The sequence below is a fragment of the Boleophthalmus pectinirostris genome, unplaced genomic scaffold, assembly GCF_026225935.1.
Source record: "Boleophthalmus pectinirostris isolate CB_2022bp ecotype Guang Dong unplaced genomic scaffold, ASM2622593v1 HiC_scaffold_8, whole genome shotgun sequence".
Classification (NCBI taxonomy): domain Eukaryota; kingdom Metazoa; phylum Chordata; class Actinopteri; order Gobiiformes; family Gobiidae; genus Boleophthalmus; species Boleophthalmus pectinirostris.
In genome coordinates, this window is record NW_026571515.1 from 27,249,058 (window position 1) to 27,269,566 (window position 20,509).

The 20,509-nt window shown below is 37.5% G+C and overlaps 2 protein-coding genes across 3 annotated transcripts; both read left to right on the forward strand.

Annotated features, from left to right (window-relative positions):
• Positions 1–6,169: 6,169 nt before the first annotated feature.
• Positions 6,170–10,738, forward strand: gpr157 (G protein-coupled receptor 157). Its single transcript, XM_020929980.2, has 4 exons — positions 6,170–6,747; positions 7,751–7,964; positions 8,432–8,626; positions 9,274–10,738. The coding sequence occupies exons 1-4, from the start codon at positions 6,347–6,349 to the stop codon at positions 9,442–9,444; spliced, it is 981 nt and encodes a 326-aa protein (XP_020785639.1). The 5' UTR covers positions 6,170–6,346; the 3' UTR covers positions 9,445–10,738.
• Positions 10,739–12,303: 1,565 nt separating this feature from the next.
• Positions 12,304–19,902, forward strand: LOC110164709 (solute carrier family 2, facilitated glucose transporter member 5-like). Of its 2 annotated transcripts, XM_020929810.2 has the most exons (12): positions 12,304–12,435; positions 12,848–12,946; positions 13,021–13,181; positions 13,257–13,381; positions 13,457–13,609; positions 14,416–14,541; positions 14,854–15,041; positions 15,223–15,333; positions 15,459–15,560; positions 17,635–17,710; positions 17,888–18,015; positions 18,956–19,902. In XM_020929810.2, the coding sequence occupies exons 1-12, from the start codon at positions 12,394–12,396 to the stop codon at positions 19,178–19,180; spliced, it is 1,536 nt and encodes a 511-aa protein (XP_020785469.2). In that variant the 5' UTR covers positions 12,304–12,393; the 3' UTR covers positions 19,181–19,902. The 2 variants fall into 2 exon arrangements, with proteins under 2 accessions (XP_020785469.2, XP_055021985.1); XM_055166010.1 differs by lacking the exons at positions 12,304–12,435; positions 12,848–12,946; positions 13,257–13,381 and having other exon boundaries at positions 13,062–13,181.
• The last annotated feature ends 607 nt before the right edge of the window (positions 19,903–20,509 follow it).

A 20,509-nucleotide genomic window follows, 5' to 3' on the forward strand; every position in this document is an offset into this window, starting at 1 on the left:
CAGAAGCTAAAGAGAAGAATGCACTGCTCATTTATCTTAGTGTGAAAGCTCCACTGCTGCATGAATAAACTATTTTAACAACAGCGCTCAAGGAAAATATTAATATTTTACAAATGTTTCATATTTTTGCCAATGCAATCCCAAGGAGATCAGATGCATCAGCAGCTTTGTTTTGAGAGTATTGCAGATTCACACTGCCTTCATTTTTATTTGAATAATATTTATGTTTTGTTTTTTGTTTTGTTTTTTGATTGTTTGTTTGTTTGTTTTTTCTAATTATATATATATAAAAAATTTTAAGTGCATCATATCCATAACTTTGAACCGGATCTTTAGGATTTATGGAGAAAAGGTTTTGCAAGGTGGGAATGGGAATACATTTCAAAGGATTTCTTAGTTCTTTAATTTCAAATTATGTACCAAATTTGGCAAAAATGTAATAATAAAATTACAACAGCATCTAACATAAAACAGACTCAAACATCTTAAACAGCACATGCATTTAATATGGACTCTCTTTTTTGGCTTTACATGTCTATCAGTGAACACTATTGCTACATTTCTTTGTGTTAGCTTATATAAATAGCTTTTGCTGCATCACTCATTACCTCAAACACTCTGCTCTTCCTGTGTTTCACTTGTCAATGGCACATGTGTTCAGCCCTTTTTGCTGAGCACAGTTGAAGCCGGCTGAGTCACGCTGCTGCCTGGGTCTTTTCTGGGCTTCCCCCTTGTCTGATCCTGGCTCCTCCCCTTCTGTGTGTCCTCTAGGAGACGGCTCCATCGCCTGCTCCGGCTGTTGGTGGCGTGTTGGGACATGCCTTGACTTGTACTGCTGGATTGAAGCAGAGAGAGCAGACTTTTAAAAAGGGAGGAGAGGCTGCAGAGGCCAGTGGTCAAGAGTTGGGGAAGAACATTGAGAGGTGGCCAACAGGACGCTACAAGCTACAATCAATGCCAGCACCAGTGTGGGCACTCAGACGGTTGAAACAGCGTCTATCTATGACTGGTGAGTAAGAATATGAAACATCACATATGTAATTTCCTCTTAAGACATTCATTTGTTGCTATTTCAAAGAGAAGTGGATATAGTGGAACCTTTTGAATCCCATTATGTTAAACTGAACCACTTGAGTTGTAAAAGAGTAAGTTTGACTGATGTAAAATTGAGAGGAAATTCATTTGTAGACTTATGTAAATGAGAAAGAAATATATTAACATGATGCAGTGGGAACAGCATCAAACAATAGTTGATTATAAGGGAGATACACAAGCTACAACGCAAGTCAATGCAAACAATTAAAAGTAATTATTAGTAATTCTTGCTGTAAACATTGTTAAATATTTGTTTTTAAAACGTGTACATTGAACTTACAAAGTACAGTTTAGCCCAGACACCGAAATTGATTGCAAGCCAGAAATCAGATCAAAACAAGAAAAATAGGTCACAGAGTTAATTATTTTTTACTTAACATGTAGGTGGCTGTACACGATTAATAATAGGCTTATTAAAACATAGATGAAAAACTGTAAAGATTATGTTGTATGCTTTGTGTATTTTACCTTTGCATCACCAGGCATGTAGATAGTAACTGGGCAACTCTGTTTTATGGTTACCAGGGGATAATCCACTTTGAAAGCTACCAACAAGCCACTCATGTATCAAACCAAAACAAAAGAAGACAGATCCAAGCAATTAAGGATATTATAATAAACTTTAAATAATAACCAGATTTTTTTATTTTAATGTGAAAACCTGCGCTCAACAGGCATGCCATCACAACTTTTGTCATGTGTGGTATTGCTGAGCAGCATGCCTAAATACTAATGGCATTGTTAGGCATAAGATGATTATGTTTGGAGCAGGAAAGCATGACTGTCTGGGTGTTGTAGCTGACACCGGAGCAGCGGGGACATGCAGAGGAGAAGGAGCGGGCTGCAGAGTGGAGAGCTGTGGGCTGATGGTGAGGCTGACAGGATCCAGATCAAACTGTGTAGGTGGTGCTGGGGTTGGAGAGGACACGCAGTTTGTGCTACGGTGAAGTTGGTCCTATGTAAACTTGTCAAAGGCCGAATGTGTGAGCAAATACATATTTTTTTCAGTTGTAAAAAAATACTTTTCTCAAATGTAACTGCTAAAATAGTTACGCATTTTCTTGACCTCTTCTGATTTCTAATTTGATCAATATTGGGTATTAGTATCCATAATTCTTCAGGAATGTCCAGTGCCTCACTAAATCTTAAGTCAAAAGAAAAATGTACTAAAAACACAAGAGAATTTATTTCTTACAAAGCAAGGTTTAAATCAATATTAAATATAATGCATTGCAACGTATAACAACATGCTATACATTTAGAGTACACTGAATAACTACTCTGTCACCTTGGGCCTGTTAATGAAACACAAACTATCTAAGAAAATTGTATGCTTGTGTTCAGTTACAGTTTAATTACTTTGAGACTGACATTTTTGAAAAATATTTGGATGGCCACAGGCAGTTCAAAGATGATGACATTTAAGTGGAGTGTATTGCTGTCCCAGTGCTGATGTCTTGTGCAGTCACTGGACCTGTTCATTCAATGAGCTGTTCTCACTGCCATTTGTCATTCCAGCATTAGGGATTACATCCACCTCAAAGCACGGAATTTCTGTCAGTGTGCACGCTCAGTGTAGGGAGCTAGCTACAAGACACACATCTATTCAATTAACTAAATACAACTTGTGTCAGCCGAAGTAGAACATTTATATATGAATGAGAATTGAAAGGTATATTGTGCAGGGAAAACAAAGAACTATATATTTCAATAATTTATTTGTTCAGTTTATGATGATAATTATGTATATTTCTGGATGTTTTGAAGATAATGAATTGTTCTTAACAAATTAATTATCTTAAAAATGTAATTTGTCACACAAAAGGGTCAGAGCAGTGACAGCACTCAAACTTTTCTTTAATTACTTTGAAGCACAGCGTCAGTCCAAGGTCAGTCTTTCACATCTGTTCATAAATGTGCCTCTGATCTCACCTCCCATATGCACTAATGTACAGCTCTCCTTCACTGCTCCCCTGTCCACCCTCATTTGTTACCTCTACTGCAGATTTCTCTCCACTATACGTGTTTGTCTTGTCAGCAAAGCACAGCCCACAGGGACAGGACAGTATGGAATGGTCAGTCGGCCCGAAATAGCTTCACAGTAAGCAATACAATCGTAGACACCAAAGCTCTTGTACTGTGGACACAAGAAGATGGACACACAAATAGATGAGAGGGATCAAACTGAACTCTTGCTACAGAATCATGAGTCATTGCAGGTCTATTATTATTTTTGGGGATGTTTAGACAAGTTATGCTCTAAAAGAGAAGCCACACTGAGGGCTTGTATTAAGAAGCTGTTTAGCCTCAAGCTCCTATACACAGTGGGCAGTGAAGCGAGGAGTCATCAATGTATTATGACCATCTAATAATGCTGAGGAGACAGATTCTATTTCCAAACCAAGCCGCTGTCATGATTTTTGATACTTTGATCCAACTCAAATTCTGTTTCACTTTCTTCTTGTATGGCTTCCCAGGTGCTGGCACAGGACTCCAACCATGAGAATTTTATAGTCGTCACAGTAAAACCAGAGAGTGAAACTTGTGAACACCAGACTCACTGAAGAGAGCGTGAGGCTAACAAACAGCATGGCGTCCCACAGCAGAGGAGGAAGTGGAGACGGAGGAGGGCTGTTTGGATGCGGCTGCTGTGGGTGTTTCTCTGGCAGTGTCTTAGCTGGTTGTTGTGAGGAGTGAGAACGAAGCAATCAGCAAGTATACTGCCGCAGAAATTCTTCGCAATAAGAGGCCTGTGAGATCAGCTGGACACTAAGGAAAGCAACAGGATGATTTAACATGGTCTGGAACTCATGCAAAGAGATTGACTTCAAGCATGGCATTTTTATCTACAATATTTTCACCTGGATCTAAGCATCAAGCTTTTTCAGCATGTTTTATGATCCTCTGCTGCCATCTTGTGACTGGCCTCCCAGCATGCCCCTGAAAATCAATACTGCATTCAATACTGCATTTTTTATGGATGAACTGAAAAAAGATCATTCATAAGTATGGCTTGAAATTGCTTGTTTTAAGTTGCAAGTGCATGGGTATTTTAATATTTGCAGCATATTAAAGGTTACCCAAAATATGTATGGATCAAAATTTTTATTCATTTTTATTCATACCAGAAATTGACAATAGAGGTCAATTAAAAAGTGGAGTTTTGGGTTTGGGTTTTGGGGAGTACAAATATTACAATAGTTAATGGATAAAGTATGGTACATATTTTGTCTTTTGCTGTTATTATCAAGAAAACATTAAAATTAGTGAATCTCTTGTTCTATGATGTTGAATGATTTATTTACAGATTTTCACTTGTGTTATTTTATGTATATTTCATGGGTTCATGGGTTGTTCTTTGACAATTAAAGGTCAGTTTACAAATACAAAGTATATAGTTACCCATTTAAAATAATGTTGCTAAGTAAATGCTGCATTAGACATTAGACAGAGCTAATGCAGATCTAAAGCGACACCAGGTGCCAACTAATTTCAGTTTCACAAACCACAGCTAAATGTGTTGGGTCCTTATAATTGAACAAAACAGCTGCAGCTTGCACTTTGTTACATGGAGGGACTTTCAAGTTACATATAGTTTTATCAGTCTTTGACAATATGGATGTGCTCAGTGCAAGCCTAAATATAAAGACTGTAGTCCTACTGCATTGCAGGAGCAGTAAAAAGGGGCTTCTCCACAAGGTCGACCAGCAGCATAAATTTAACTCTTAAAGTCTCTCGTGACCGCAGTTATCAGCCAACAAAGAAATGCTGCTTTGCATAATTCAAAGCGTGATTTATTACCTGACATTGTAATAATATTTACCTTATTATATGAGGCCTCAGATCCCTAAAGAAAGAAATTAATTAAGGAAGGGATATATTTTCTGTTGCCTTTACAGTGCATTCTCATTGAACATAAGATACAATGTGACCTTTTAGCTAAATATATATAAATGCTGACACTACTGTTTTCATTCAAACAAGAATGTGGTAAGACATTCAGTCATAGGAAAGAACTGTAATGGTTCTATTTATTAGTTTACTAATCATGAAAGTATTATTTACTCATTATGATGCTATAATAATAACCCATCTCCAAGCTAAACATGGTTGTTTAAACAAGTCAGTTATTTAAATAACATAAGAGGCCTAAGCAATAAGAAAATCTGTCAGTGTATTAAAAATAGATTTCCTGTCTTGAGCCAATTATGATTTTTTCAAATATGATTTTAAACTAAAAATAATATATATTCTTACCAACTTTTATTGTGAGCGACTAAACATCACAAGTTTAAAGTCAGCCTTTGTCAACAGCAGACTAAGAGTAATTTTACTCTTCATTAATCTCTTGTTGTGTTGTGTAACACTTTGGTTGGATATAGTGCTAATCTTTTAAGCTGCTAGTGTTGAACCCTCCACCTGCTTCTGCAAATGCTTTTTTTCTGTCAAGGTCACATCTTAAAGGTTTACAGTATCTGACTAACTGACCTGGAAGATGTAGACTCCAGGTCAGTGAGGCAGTGAAATGAGAACAATGTAGAGGTTACATGGGCCATCAATTTTAAATATCACCATACTGCTTCATAAAATCATCAACTGATCACATGGTAAACAGGCAATGTATTATTATTATTATTGTTGTTGTTGTTGTTAATAATAATAATAATAATAATAATAATATTATTATTATTATTACTATTGTTGTTGTTGTTGTTGCCACCTACAGGTGCCATCATCAAGCACCCATTCCCCACATCATCAGTGTATGGAGGCATAACCCGGTTAAGCCCAAGGACACAACCTCAGTATGTGGAATCAAAACATACATATTTTAAGAAATAAACTGGCCTATATGAAGGAAATTGCGTAAGATCCATATATTATACCTACGTTGTATAATATAGGTGTCAGTGTCACGTTTTCTTGCATGTTGGGTGACATATCCTCACACAGTGAAGATCACAGGACCCCATAAATAGATCTGCGTGCACCAGCTGACTCTGACGTGAGCTCTGGTTCCGGTTGGGCAACTAGGAGCAAAGAGGAGGGGGCGGAGAGCAGGAGAGAGGAGGAGAGAAAAGTTTGGTTAGGCTTCTTTTAAAGCGAATTGAACCAAACACAAGCAGTTCCTTAAAATATATGACGCTTACTTCGTATTTGAATTAACTGCGTGGACGTTTAGTCATAGTTAAACATGTCAGGCTGTCAGAGAGTGCTCAAATGTTTCTGCACTTGTTATTTTGACCCATGAATGCAGAAGTTGTCCAGCGGAGGAAGGATAATGGCAAACCACACTGAGGTTTTCTTCTCGGAGCAGGTGATCGTGTTGACCTCCTGCGCGCTGTCTTTCCTCGGCTCGTCTCTCATCATCATCACTTACATTATTTGGCCGGAGTTGAGGACAACTCCGAGAAAACTGCTGGTGTGGCTCTCGGTGTCGGACTGGTTTTCCGCTGTGTCCTACGCCTATGGAGTCGGGAAAGTTTTCCACACGGACTCGGTGGACTGTGTGGTTCAAGGAGCGATATCCACCTTCGCCAACACCAGCTCGTTTTTTTGGACCGTGGCAATCGCTCTTTACCTCTACGTGTTTATCGTGAGGTCGAACAAAAGGGGAGCAGACAGTTTGGTGTTGTTTTTTCATCTTATTAGGTAACGTGCGAGTTTGTTTCTTCTAATGCTTAAATACATGCTAGGTCAAGTGCAAAGGATGCGTTTATCTGGAGCATGACGGGAAATGTCTAATCGAATATTTAAACTTTTTCTTTTAAACTACATCAGTTTCAAAAGTGTAGATGGCACAGGCAGAGTTAGTTTGTTGAACAGAAGTTAAAGTAAAAATGACAAAACAAACCGCAAACTTGCATCGTTGGCTTGTAGCGCCAGGAGACTCGTTTCCATGGTAACATATCATTTCACAATGAATGGGCCATGAAATGAGCATAATTATATTGAAACCCCATTGGACAATCACAAATAATGACATAACTTAGCAACTTTATTCAGCTGTGAGTGGATGAAATATAAAATTCAATTCTTCAATCTCAGTATTGGCATAACCTGACTGATCAAATGTTTTTTTGTTTTTTTTTTTTTTAAACAAACAATAGCACCCTATTAGCCTATTTTAGTCCGTTATGGAGCTGTATTGTGTAGTCTGTTTTGTGGAATAATCATTATTCAAAAACACTAGTGATTTGTTTTACACATTTCATCCTTTGTGTTGCCATGAAACCAGTTGCATTTTGATTATGTAAATCTATTTGCTGATTTGGCACTGGACTCAATGATCTATTTCTGGATACAAAACATTCCCGCCCCATGGCTTTCCCTTGGTGCTGTCTATGTTTGCCTTGGTAATTTTGTTCCTCTCCTCTATTGACTTGTGGATCATAACAGAGCCATTCATTAAGGCTTGTATGCATCATGCAAAGAGACAGGCTTTGAGTTTGCTGTTATGGAAACAATTGCCCTTTTGAGATACAGGTCCTCTGGTAGATAAAATAAGTTGCTACTTTGTGAATCAATGTTATGAATACTGACAACTGACCCCAAAGCACAATCTAATCCTCTCTTGGGACTAACATGTGACTAAATATTCTAAAGTTCTTGCTATATTTTTTTAATTTAATTAACCATGCTTTTTATGCCATAGCTGGGGTGTTCCTCTGGCCATCACGGTTGCAGCATTGTGCTTGAATAAAATTGGCTATGATGCATCTGAGGTGTCCGTGGGCTGGTGCTGGGTCAAGATCCAGGCTCCAGATCATGTTATGTGGATGCTTCTGACTGGAAAGATCTGGGAGTTCCTGGCCTATGTCACTCTGCCCGTCCTCTACATATTGATAAAAAGACATATTCACATAGCGGTGAGTTCTGACAATACATTTAATAAAATGCAGTAAAAGGTGAATTCCACAGTGATAAGGACATTACAGTTGTTGCAATGGAGGAGTAAATAATTAGGTCTTTTCATACAAATTCCATATGATTTAATTTTCTTATTTATTTTATTGTATTTTGTTTGCTGAATATTTACTAATAATTTTTAATGTTATTACCATGTATTTTAGCTGTTTTGTTATTATATTTTAATAATGTGTTGACTACAAAATAATTCCCCTTGCCGATCAGTAAAGTTTGTTGAAGTTCACCCAATTTATAACTTGGTATCTAAAGGCAGATTATTGTTGAAAAGCAACAATCCACAATTAAAGCGACATTTGATCTAAATTAAGTTATTTTTGTCAATTCTTTATCATTTTTATCAGCAAATGTCACTGCTTCTTAAAAATGTACTACCAAAAAGTCATTTATTGTCATTTTGTTTGTGCAGCATGCAGCCTTGGCTGAGTACCGTCCCATCTTGGCCAGTAGTGCCACAGCTCACTCCTTCTCATCAATGGCTGACATGAAGTTAACTCTGATTCCTGTAATATTTATCTGCCTCCGGATCTGGAGCACAGTCCGCTTCATTCTGCTGTTGGCCAACTCTACCGCCAGACAACACCCATTGCTGGTCACTTTGCACGTAGGTTGCTATCCATCATCAACTATATATATAACACGGTCCTTATAGCGAATATAGAAGGAGAAAATAGTTTAAGGAAGGATACAATAGGGAGGGACACTTCACTGCATTTGTTAATTTAAAGGTGCACTTTTGTTGTTGAGAGTAGGCAGCCTGTTTGTCACTAAGAAGATGCTATTGCTTTGTCAAATGTGCTAGATAGTGATGTTTAATGTCATACTGTGTAGCATTTTAGGCAAAGCAATAACACTGCAATGGAGACATGCTTGCGGCAAACAATCTATCAAAATATTAATGCAGTGCACCTTTAATATATTTCTATGCAACGTTGTCATTGACCATTGTAATTGCCTAGATATTTTGTGTGTCTGTTTTGCATTACTAGCTTACTGCAAGAATGATATAAGGGATTCACTTTAAGTAATCTAGTGCTTGCATGTTTTTATTGGTGCCCTCTGCCTATTTCAAAAGAGAGATTTAATGCCTGAAAGACTAAATGTCAGTGTGCCTCCAATGTTTTTTATTTACAGCTTAGTATATAATTATTTTGTTATTTATAACAAACCCATAGCAATAAACAAGGCAGTCTTTATATAGCATAATAATTTTTACATGGCATTGTTACATTTTTGTGTCTGATCCAACAGGGAATTGGCAACACATTTCAGGGAGCGGCCAACTGCATTATGTTTGTGCTGTTCACTCGTCCCATCCGCTCGCGCCTCTGCAACGCTCTGTGCTGCTGCTGCTCCCGCTGTACATCCAACGAGGGCACTGCAGAGGGCGACACTACTGGACAGGCCCAGACCGAAAGATGACACCAAAAATACATACGGTACTCAAAGGTTGAACTGTGGTGGATGGGCTACATAGTCACCTTATTATGGAAAGTGCCTCCTATCTCTCCAATCTAAAGTGAAGCATAATGTCTATGTTTTAATGGTGCACTGTGGAACTTTTATGGCAGCAGGCTTGTCTGCATGTAGATGTTATTTCTTGGCTTAGAATGTTGCACAATATGGCATTACACTTCTAAAGCTTTTATATTTTTATAGCAATAACATCTTCATGGAATCAAGACCCTCTACCAGAACAGTTACAAAGTGGTGGGTACAGGGAGTAATGTTACATACTACGACAATGTCCAAACACTCCAGTATTTTCTGTTATGCCTGTTAAAGTACATTGGAGCAGCTGTGTATATTTTTAATATTGTGTCAGTACTGTGAACTATTCATTTTACACTCTTTTACATCGGTATTGAAGGGTTTTTGTTACAGATGTTTGTAGGTGGTTATATTAAAATGTATATTGTTTAAAAATATGTAATGTAATGTTGTAATGTTTTGGTACTTATTTTTCCTTCAACAAAAAAGTCCCTTTAGGCTGCTCCTCCAGGGATCATTAGAGGTCATTGTGCAATAATTTTGCCAGACTACTTCAGATTATTTAATGACTATGAAACCCTGATCAACTTCAAAATTACACACGCGTTTGTTTCACTGTAAAATTTAATGAACCAAAGTCGAAGGCACTTTAGCACACAAATTACGTACTTACTCTGACACGCTGTTAAAACATCTCACCCACAGTTTCCTTTGGGTTTTTTTACTGAATGTAACACATATAAATAACATTGTTTCCATTGCTTCATCACTCATTCTTTTCACCATTGCAATAATGAAATATTCAAGTGATCATCATTTGACTCAGACTCACTGTGGGCAGGATGCATGAACCATCACATGTCGCCCTTCCGCATAAAAGCCACACTTTACTTCTCCTTTGACTCTTTCAGCAGAAGTTTTCTACAGTTAGCTTAGTTTGCTGATCATGGCTTGTTTCATGGTCTCAGCTGCAGCTTCAGTTTGGCAGTCATTACTTAAAGCCCCAGAGATCTCGTCAGGTGAAGAAACTACAGCCAATAAAAACAACTTTTTCAGCAGACTTGGTTAATGTACTGCTTTGGCAAATATTTATCAGTGAGATAAACTACAGGTTAATGAGTGATTTTTAAAGGTTGCAAAGAACATTTGGCAAAAACACTGCTGCTATTACACTATCCCAAAATGTTAAAGTTAACTTGTTTAATGAATAAATGTTTTTATTATACATCTTTGTGGAATTATTATAGCAAGGTTTTTGTAACTTCCACACAAAATGTCTTTTCTTCATGTTTATTCTGCAAACATAAATAAACAATTGCAGACTGACACTTATGCCAATATTTTTAGCTCTCGCCAAAGTAATGGGCACCAGAGTCAAGGTTATTACTAGACAGTTATATATTTAAAGTGACAAGATGCCGGAGAGATAGTCTGGGAAAGTGGAGGCATTTTGTGCGTAACATAAAACAACAGCATCCTGGCATTTCTCTTCACTAACAGATTCTTTGTGCTGCTTTGGCTGACATTGAGCCATTGGGTTAGACTCTGCAGGCTCAGTGCCCACTTAATTTATTAGTCCAGGCATTCAGGGCAATTACACTGCAGTAAATGCACATACCACTCACCAGTCAGTTCAATGTGAGCCATTCTTGGACATTTGGATATTAATAGTGCTGCAGCTGACAATTATTTTAGTAGTCAACAAGTCGGCAATCAATTTTTCAATTAGATTACTATTTTATTCTATTGTACATTAAGATTTTTTAAAAGTTAACCAAATAAACTTTGAAGTGTGGTGACTGAAGGCATCTAAATTAAGAATATTTACAAATAAAGTAAAGGACTGGTATTGATGTGAAAAAAGTTATTTTTTAATTTTTTTTTTTTTTTGACAGATACAATAATACCACTGCTGTTGTTATAAAGGTGTTTTTGTCTTTTAGTCTGTAGAATCCAGGTAACAATTAAGATTATGCCATATTTTACAGTCTACTCACAATTAGTCAATTAATCACTTCATATAGGCCTACTTATATCTGAAGAAGTAGGGACTAAATATGTCGTTTTTTTTGTTTATTTGTACTTTGTACTTTGCCCAAAGTGAAGTTTAAAAGTAGCTTAAAGTGGTGTTTTTTTTTTTTTTTTAACATTTGTTTCTTTAAATAGCTGTTTAAAGATATAAATTCACATACAAACAATCCTTTATTCATCCAAATAATTTCCTTTGTGGATTAATAAACTTTGTCTAAATCTAAGTTTATTTCCAGCTCAAGGTATAAGCAAGTTGCAAAAGAGATGTGTATACTATAACAGTGCATAATATTTGTGCCAGTTCCAAGCACATACAAACTAGAGAGACCCCCCCCCCCCCCCCAAAAAAAAAAAACAAACAAAAAAAAAACAAACATAATTTAATGTTTGACACATACTTTAGTGCCTTGATAGAAATGAAACATTTGGTGTTTTTAAAGAGTTTGCTTTAGTATAATTACAACAGATTGTAATCATTTCCCACTGAAACCATTAAATGAGTTTTATTGCTTGTCATTATGTGATTTCTCTGAGTTGGAGCCAGCAGACAATAATTTGTTCTATAATATCATGATCAAAAACAATTCCAACAGCTGCAAATCCCACCAGGAGAATTCATCTTAAATTTGCCATAAACGCATCATGACAAACATATCTGAACTGTATTTTACCAAATCCTCCCTCAAACCAAACGCACCGTCAGCAGCTGTGGAACCATAAACAGAGCTAGGCCATAAAGCAGAGCCGAGCGTTCTGTAATCGTACGTCCAAAGGGCATCCCTGGTCCAGTGCTGTCCACACAACGCCATATGGTAACAGCTGAAAAGAGTCAAAACTTAGGCTACTGTCATGGAGGAAAAAACGGTTGCAGAAACACACGAGAGGAGAGGGGTGAGTCAGTATGAAGTATGCAATCATTGTTGGGAATATTCAATGATATGTGTTCATCAAAATGATCTGTACAAATTTAATTTGGTGTATACTTTGTACATAAAATGACAAATTGCTACTAGACCAAACTCTAATCACATTTTGCAGTAGACCTACTTCATTATATGCATTTTTAAATTGATTGATTTTAAAGAAGTTATGGTTGTACTAGGCCTCTTTCTGTTATGTAGTTTGTAATAATAATAATAAATTGTGATGGATATTATTCAAACACAATTGTGAAATTACATTGTTACAAAACATCTTCAATTATATCTGTTTTACTAAAACCAAAAAAAAAATCACAGAACTGTACCTTTAATATTATTTATAGCTCTATATGTTATATTTTGATGCCTATTTTCTTTGACAGAGATTAACCATGGTCCTTGCCCTGGCAACCCTCATATCTGCATTTGGCTCATCTTTCCAGTATGGATACAATGTGGCTGTGGTTAACTCTCCTGCTCTGGTAATAACCTATCAACAAATCCCATAAAAGTCTATTTTTATCACTATATTGCCTTATTTAATTTCCTTTTATAGTACATGAAAGAGTTTTACAATGCCACATACTTGGGGCGCTACAACAAGCCAATGGAGGAGAACTTCCTCACTCTGCTGTGGTCCCTCTCTGTCTCCATGTATCCAATGGGGGGATTTTTTGGGTCACTGATGGTGGCTCCACTGGTCAACAAACTAGGAAGGTAAAAATGTTAAACTGAATGAACATACAAGGCAAATGCAAAGACAATATGTATATTTTGATTTGTAATTCATAGGAAGGGTACTCTCCTCTTCAATAACATCTTCTCCATTGTCCCTGCTGTCATGATGGGAGTCAGTGAGATCTCAAAATCCTATGAGATTATAATTGTAGCCAGATTTATAGTGGGCATCTGTGCAGGCATGGATAATTAATTTAAGTACTTATTACACATGGAAGTGTAACATAGGTATTAAAATGTATTCATCTTAACAGGGTTGTCATCTAATGTGGTGCCTATGTACCTGGGTGAGATCTCTCCCAAAAACCTGAGAGGAGCTATTGGCATTGTACCACAACTCTTCATCACCATCGGCATCCTCAGTGCACAGGTCCTGGGGATAAAAAACATACTGGGAAACAGCACAGGTAAGAGTATAGACCACACACACTCAACCTATATTTATGGTTGTCAATATTATTTAATTATGAATCTTTACTGTTTTATTGATTTATTGGCTTACATGGTAAAGAGGCAAAGATGCCTTCACTAGAATTGTGTTTTTATTACTTCATCATCTGAGGCAGGAGCAGAAATAAGAGCAAGAGCAATAGCAAAGCTCAGCATTTTCTTTTTCTATGTGAAGCCTCTTGAGTCTAAGTCATACATGAATTTAACACATTATTCACTGAAGTGAATTTGTGCGTAGAAAGTGTAGTGCATTACTACCAATAAGAGTTCAGTATGTGTTCTAATAAAATCAAATAAGTATTTTATTTTGTATTTATTATACATTGTAGCGACCCTGTGCAAGGTCCGCTATGACTGCAGCATGTGTGGTGTCTCGGACGTGTGTCTTCCACAAAAGAGTCAAAATACTGTATTCCTCGATTGTTTATTGGCATACCTTATAGCCATCCAAAATACATAGACTCAGCCCTCCATAGACGACGGTCAAAAGACTGTGTACCTCCACATTTCAACACCTGTGTGCACCTTTTCTCCCCCCTCCCCGGGCAGGTAATAGTAGAACAAATTAGAACTGGCGCCACACAGTGGCGGGAGGCACAAGGTGTATGGCTCCAACACATTGTTGATCATAGTGTTTTTCTTTTTTCATCATTATTGTGTTATTTTGTTTCGAATATTAATTAGTTTGATTTATAGATTCACATTGAATTGATGTATGTATATTTTCGCTGATTGTTTTTTTTGAACTGGCCTGTGTTTGTAGGCTGGACTCTGATGTTGGGCCTCACTGCCATCCCTGCCGTGATCGAGCTCCTGCTGCTGCCATTTTTCCCTGAGAGCCCAAGGTACATGCTCATAACGAGAGGGGACGAGAAGACCGCAAGAAAAGGTGAAAAAAATAGATCAGACTGAAAAATACAGGAAGTGTTTATGTGTTTCCAATGGCCCCTATCAGTGGTGTACTATGTATGTACTTTTTTCTGGTTGTCTCCTTGGGTGCCACCAGGCCAAGTTGCAGGTCATATCTGTGGAGAAGCAACCTCACTGTAAGAATGCGTGTTTTTTGAACGCACGTGACTGAATTTGTTATTTTTGCTTATTTATGGAATGTTTTGAGAAAGCCTATCCAATAAGAAGCTATAGTATAAAAGTTCCAGTTTATATTTTATCACTGCTTTATTACTGATTTCATCTGCACCAGGACTGCAGCGTCTGAGGGGCTGGGAGGACGTGGATGAAGAGTTGTCAGAGATGCGGGTGGAGGACCAGTCGGAGCGAGCAGAGGGTCATCTGTCCGTGCTCGCGCTGTTGTCGAAACGCTCTCTCCGCTGGCAGCTCATCTCCATTGTTGTCATGAACATGGGCCAGCAACTGTCCGGGGTCAACGCGGTAAAGGAACCGTCTTTGTGCCCATCCCTGTCTGTCTATGTGTGTGTGTGTGTGTGTGTGTGTTACTATAATTGTATATTTTTTCCATTTAATTATTTTTGTTGATACAAAGCAACAACTTAAATATGCCCATTGCCCGATAAATCAAGATAGCATACTGTACATTCTATTTTCTCCACAGATTTACTATTACGCAGACAGTATTTATGCCACCGCTGGGGTCAAGCCCAATGATATCCAGTATGTGACCGTGGGAACTGGTGCAGTCAATGTCTTCATGACCATAGCTGCAGTGAGTACCCTATAACTGTAAGGTGTCATGCTATTTCAACACTCACTGTTTAGTTAAGAATATAGGACCTAATACTACTCACTTAGTTAAAATAAAAGGTTATTGTTTTTTTGGACTTTTTTTAGGTTTTCATTGTAGAAGCCACTGGACGCCGTCTCTTGCTGCTCAGTGGCTTTGGGATCTGCTGTGGTGCCTGTGTGTTACTGACTGTGGCTCTCAACTTGCAGGTATCACATATACTCATGTTACTCTGCTGCCCTCTAGTGGCTCAAAGCAGGAGGAGTATATCACAGGGCTGTTAATGCTTACATTAACAACAGAGGGCACCAGAGGAAACAAAATGCTTGTTTCTTTGAGTGTCTTTACCTTGATACAGTAGGGCTACTAACTTTGACATTTGCGTAGCTAGGCATGATTCTAAGTAGATGTAAGAGCAGCTTTGCAGGCAGCATCTTTATCAACTTTCATTGAGGATAACAACAAGAAGCACAATTTCTTGTTTTCGGTTTCGTATGCAGTGACAAAAATGTATTCAATTACAGAATACTTGCATTAAAATGTAGTTTTGTATTCATATTCCAATACATAGAATACACAATTGGAATAGCCTACAGTACTTACATCGAGCTGCATTTAAATTATGGGGAAAAATGCAACACAGGATTTCCTTTACCTCTCAATGGATATGTATATTCACACCTACATTTATTCAGGTACTTCCCACTGTTTGCATGATTTAAAAGTGGGTAGACTAGAACTATATTTAATTGCTCATTTGAATATATGCATTGATCAGGGATAATTCACATAAAAAGTAGTGACCTACACAAAAGTGGAATTATGTTTGCAACAGGCTAAACCCTGGTAAGGTTTATCTTAAAAATATTATGTTCAAAATATAGCCTGTAAAATTCTTATGTACCACTTCATGCATTTTATAGTTACACATCAATTCAATCCATAAAATTCATGCTGTCAATCAGACCATTTAGACACACAATTTAGCCTGCCTATAATTCATCAGTAGCATTATTTATTTTAGTACTATTAATTATAGTTTATATTCCATTAATTTATAGAGGTAATGGACCACTAAGACTTTTTCTCCAACAGCTCATTAATTCTGCTGTATTTGCTCCAGTGTTGCAGACAGCCCATAGATGACTGGACGTCTGTTTTCTGAGATCATAGAGATGTTAAAGAGTGAAGCAGTGCTGAGGCATGAGAATTACTGACCACACACTCACCACTAAACCAGGCTGAGGCCACCTGGGCTCCACTACTTTTCCACACAGGACAATGGTAAAAGAAAAGCCAGACAGAGACAGAGGGCAAACATTACAAAAAGCAGCAAGTTATTGTACAATTTAAAAGTGATGATAACGTGAGATTCAATAGGCCTATAGTTATATGTGCAGTCTCTGTCTGATTCAAATACAACTCAGGAAATGAAAGTGCAAGTATCCACCTAGAATCAAGTAGAATTCAAATACAATGTTATGCCTCATCAGACAGAAACTAGTTTGCAATTCAGTCTAAGGCAATAGACTTTTCCTAGCTGTCAGTCTTTCTGCAGATAGTTTTGAGAAGGGATGGTTTGTGTTTTTTGTATATTACTGTATATTACTTGCTGTTTCTTCAAATAGGTGCCTAAAACATGCCTGCACTGATTCACTTCTCATGAGGGGGCACTAGTGTAGACTATATGCATTGATGGGAAGAATACTTTGAAAATTTATTTAGTTACAGAATACTGAATACCAGAATGAAAATGTATCTTGTAATTTATTTTGGTACATGGGTTAATCAGGATAAATGTATTCTGAATACTCTGAATACTTTTACACAGGGTTGCCATTATATTGCAGTGTACAGAACATGATACAATTACAAATAGCTTTATTTTAGTTGCTGTTTGTTATGCATTAATATCTGTCTAATTAGAGACAAAAAAAATCACACATGCACACATTGCAAGAGGGATGTTTTCTTTTTTTCTCATTAGTACTCTGTAGTTCAAAGCGAAAATTGCATGATGAAGTACTGTCATTATGCCTTTTAATTTAGGAAAATAACTATATTCTGAATACTTATATTCTGACTATGTGTTGCAACTGTCCCAAGCCTGGATAAAAAAGCGATTTTATGTAAAAACCTTTAACTAATTATATACCACCAAATGTATACAGTTGTTTTATTTTACAACTTTTGAAATATGAACTGAACTAAAATGTATTTCTTATTTAAAGTACAAAAATAACATTGTTTGGTCAGATGCTGATAAGAGTTTTGTTCTGAAAGGACTCTGTGACGTGGATGCCCTATATCAGTATCTCCTGTGTCATCATCTACGTCATTGGCCACGCCATTGGCCCCAGTGAGTACTGCTTATTCACCCACACCCATTACCTCTCCATTAACTCAAGTGATGTTTTGACCAAGCAGACTTATAATGAGACGTGTTTGACTGTTTGAGACCTGAATATCATTTAGGCCCTGAAGACTGATGCAGTGTCTGAGAAAGAGTTGATTTTGTGGTTTTCTCTGTTTGCAGGTCCCATCCCGTATGTAGTCACCACTGAGATGTTCAGGCAGTCTGCACGGCCCGCTGCCTTCATGGTGGCAGGGTCTGTGCATTGGCTCTCCAACTTCATTGTGGGACTGGTCTTCCCTTTTCTGGAGGTCTGTGAAATATTGCTATTGTCTTGAGGTACATCTGAGGTGGATATTACAGCAGCTCATTGCTGTGAATGTATACTGTACTTTACTTTCAAGACAGTGCTACTTGCTTTCAGTGAATGGATTTAGAATATCCCAGGTATTTAGGCAAAGCAAGTTTATTTGTATAGCACAATTCACCCACAATTAATTTAAAGTGCTTTACAGAATAAGAAAGGCATTAAAATCACTATAAAAACTAATATATGAGTGAATAATGATTATAAAATTAAGATTAAAATAGAAGAGTGCAGAATGAAAACATTTCAGTCATGTGCACATTTAAAAACAGCCTGGTTTTAAACATAAACATAGTAGGGGCCAATCTCATATTTTCAGGACGACTTCCAGGTTTTAGTTGCATAAAACTGAAACCCTGACTCCCCGTGTTTAGTCCTGACTCTGGGCACAGCAGGAGGCCGGCCCCTGAGGTCCTCAGAGAGCGAGATGGTTCATATGGCACTAGCATGTCAGAGATGTACTTTGGTGCTTGGTGATGGAGAGACTACACAAACCAATCGTCAAAATAAAATTTAAAAAGGGAAATATGAACTGTTCTTAAAACTTACAGAGACCTTTTAATCCAATTTAAGATTCACAAATCTATCTTTATGCACACAATAACTTCACAGTATAATGGAAGTTTTAACCCAGTCCATACTATTGAAGGTTAATTTAGACTTGTTTATCTTTGGGAACAACATTGCTAAAAAACACAACACTACAGTCCCTTCTCTGTTTACTTCCTTGATGCATCACTTGTGTGGGGGAATGGGAATGTCAATATTTGTAAAACAGAAACAACAATGTTTCTCATTTACAAACACCCATAAATCTCCTTGTATCTCCCACCGCTGTCTATACATTATTATTTATGGTTCCATGTCCCTGTGTTATTCTATAGAGAGGCCTGGGCGCCTTCAGCTTCATCATCTTCTCCTGCATCTGTTTGGTTACACTGATCTACATCTGGGTGGTGGTTCCTGAGACCAAAAACCAGACATTTTTGGAGATCTCTCAGGTGTTTGCAAAGAGGAACAGAGTGGAGATCAAACTAGGCGAGAAGGAGCTGCCTCTAACCAAAGCTGAAGGCCTGGGGAGAGAAAAGGAGAAGGTCACAACCTTCTGAGAGAAACTGGAGCACTGAACAAGAAACAGGAAGTACTAACTAATTGTTATGTTTCAGACTGTCACAGTTATGGCCCTTTACCGCTTTTTAATTTATTCTCTAAGAATTGTACTCTCCAGTGGCTCTAGCCATGCTCTGCACTATTTTGGTCTGGATTTGCAATGTGTTGATGTAAAATGTATTTATTTTATTATGTAAATATCTATTTGATTTTGAACAATTTAATTCCTCTTTTCATATTAAAGGTGCTAATGTATTGTTCCAATCAACTTTTAATCAACTAAAGCTAAAGCTTTTTTCACCTAGGTGGCATGCATCCTACAAAATCTCAGAAATTGTATATGCAATTAATTATAACATTTTATGAGAACCCTAGTCTAAGTATGGTCTGTTTATTCTCACGCAAAACAGTTTTATAATGTCTAAAAATATATCAAAAAAAATCAGAAAATGGAAAAGGAATAGATAATTGGTTTTGGCAGTTCCACCAGGAAAAAAGGCACACATTCCATTTCAGCTGAAGTTGAGAATATTTTAAAGATGCACTGTGTAACTTTTCTGGTAAAAAATGCCTGGGACGTTCTACAGTATGGTATTAAATTTATCCGTCTTGTACAGTATTGTGATGGACCTCAATGGCGGTGAGCTCCTTCAAATGTATTGTTTTGTTCCAGTACTTATTTGTGTAATTACAACAGATTGTAATAAAAGCATTAAATGAGTTTTATTGCTTGTCATTATGTGATTTCTCTGCGTTGGAGCCAGCCGACAATCATTTGTTCTATAATATCATGATCAAAAACAATTCCAACAGCTGCAAATCCCACCAGGAGAATTCAGCTTAAAGGTGCCATAAACGCATCATGACAAACATATCTGAACTGTATTTTACCGAATCCACCCTCAACCCAAACGCACCGTCAGCGGCTGTGGAACCATAAACAGAGCGAGGCCATAAAGCAGAGCCGAGCGTCTAAAGGGCATCCCTGATCCAGCGCCATGTGGTAACTGCTCAAAAGAGTCAAGACATAGACTGCTGTCATGGGGGGGAGACAGGCTGCAGAAACACACGAGAGGAGAGGGGTGAGTCAGTATGAATTATGCAATCAGTGCGTAAACATTCGCACGAGTATCCCGGTTATTAACGTGTTTTTTGGGTATCCTGGTTTTGAGAGAGTCCATGCACACGCAGTATCCATATTTCATTATCCTGGATAAGCCAGCATTCCGGTTATGAAAAACACAGGATACTCTCGCTGGGGTATTATGATAGTATTCAGGATACTATGAATGCTGGGGATGTGCGAACTAAAGTAATAAATATGGTAC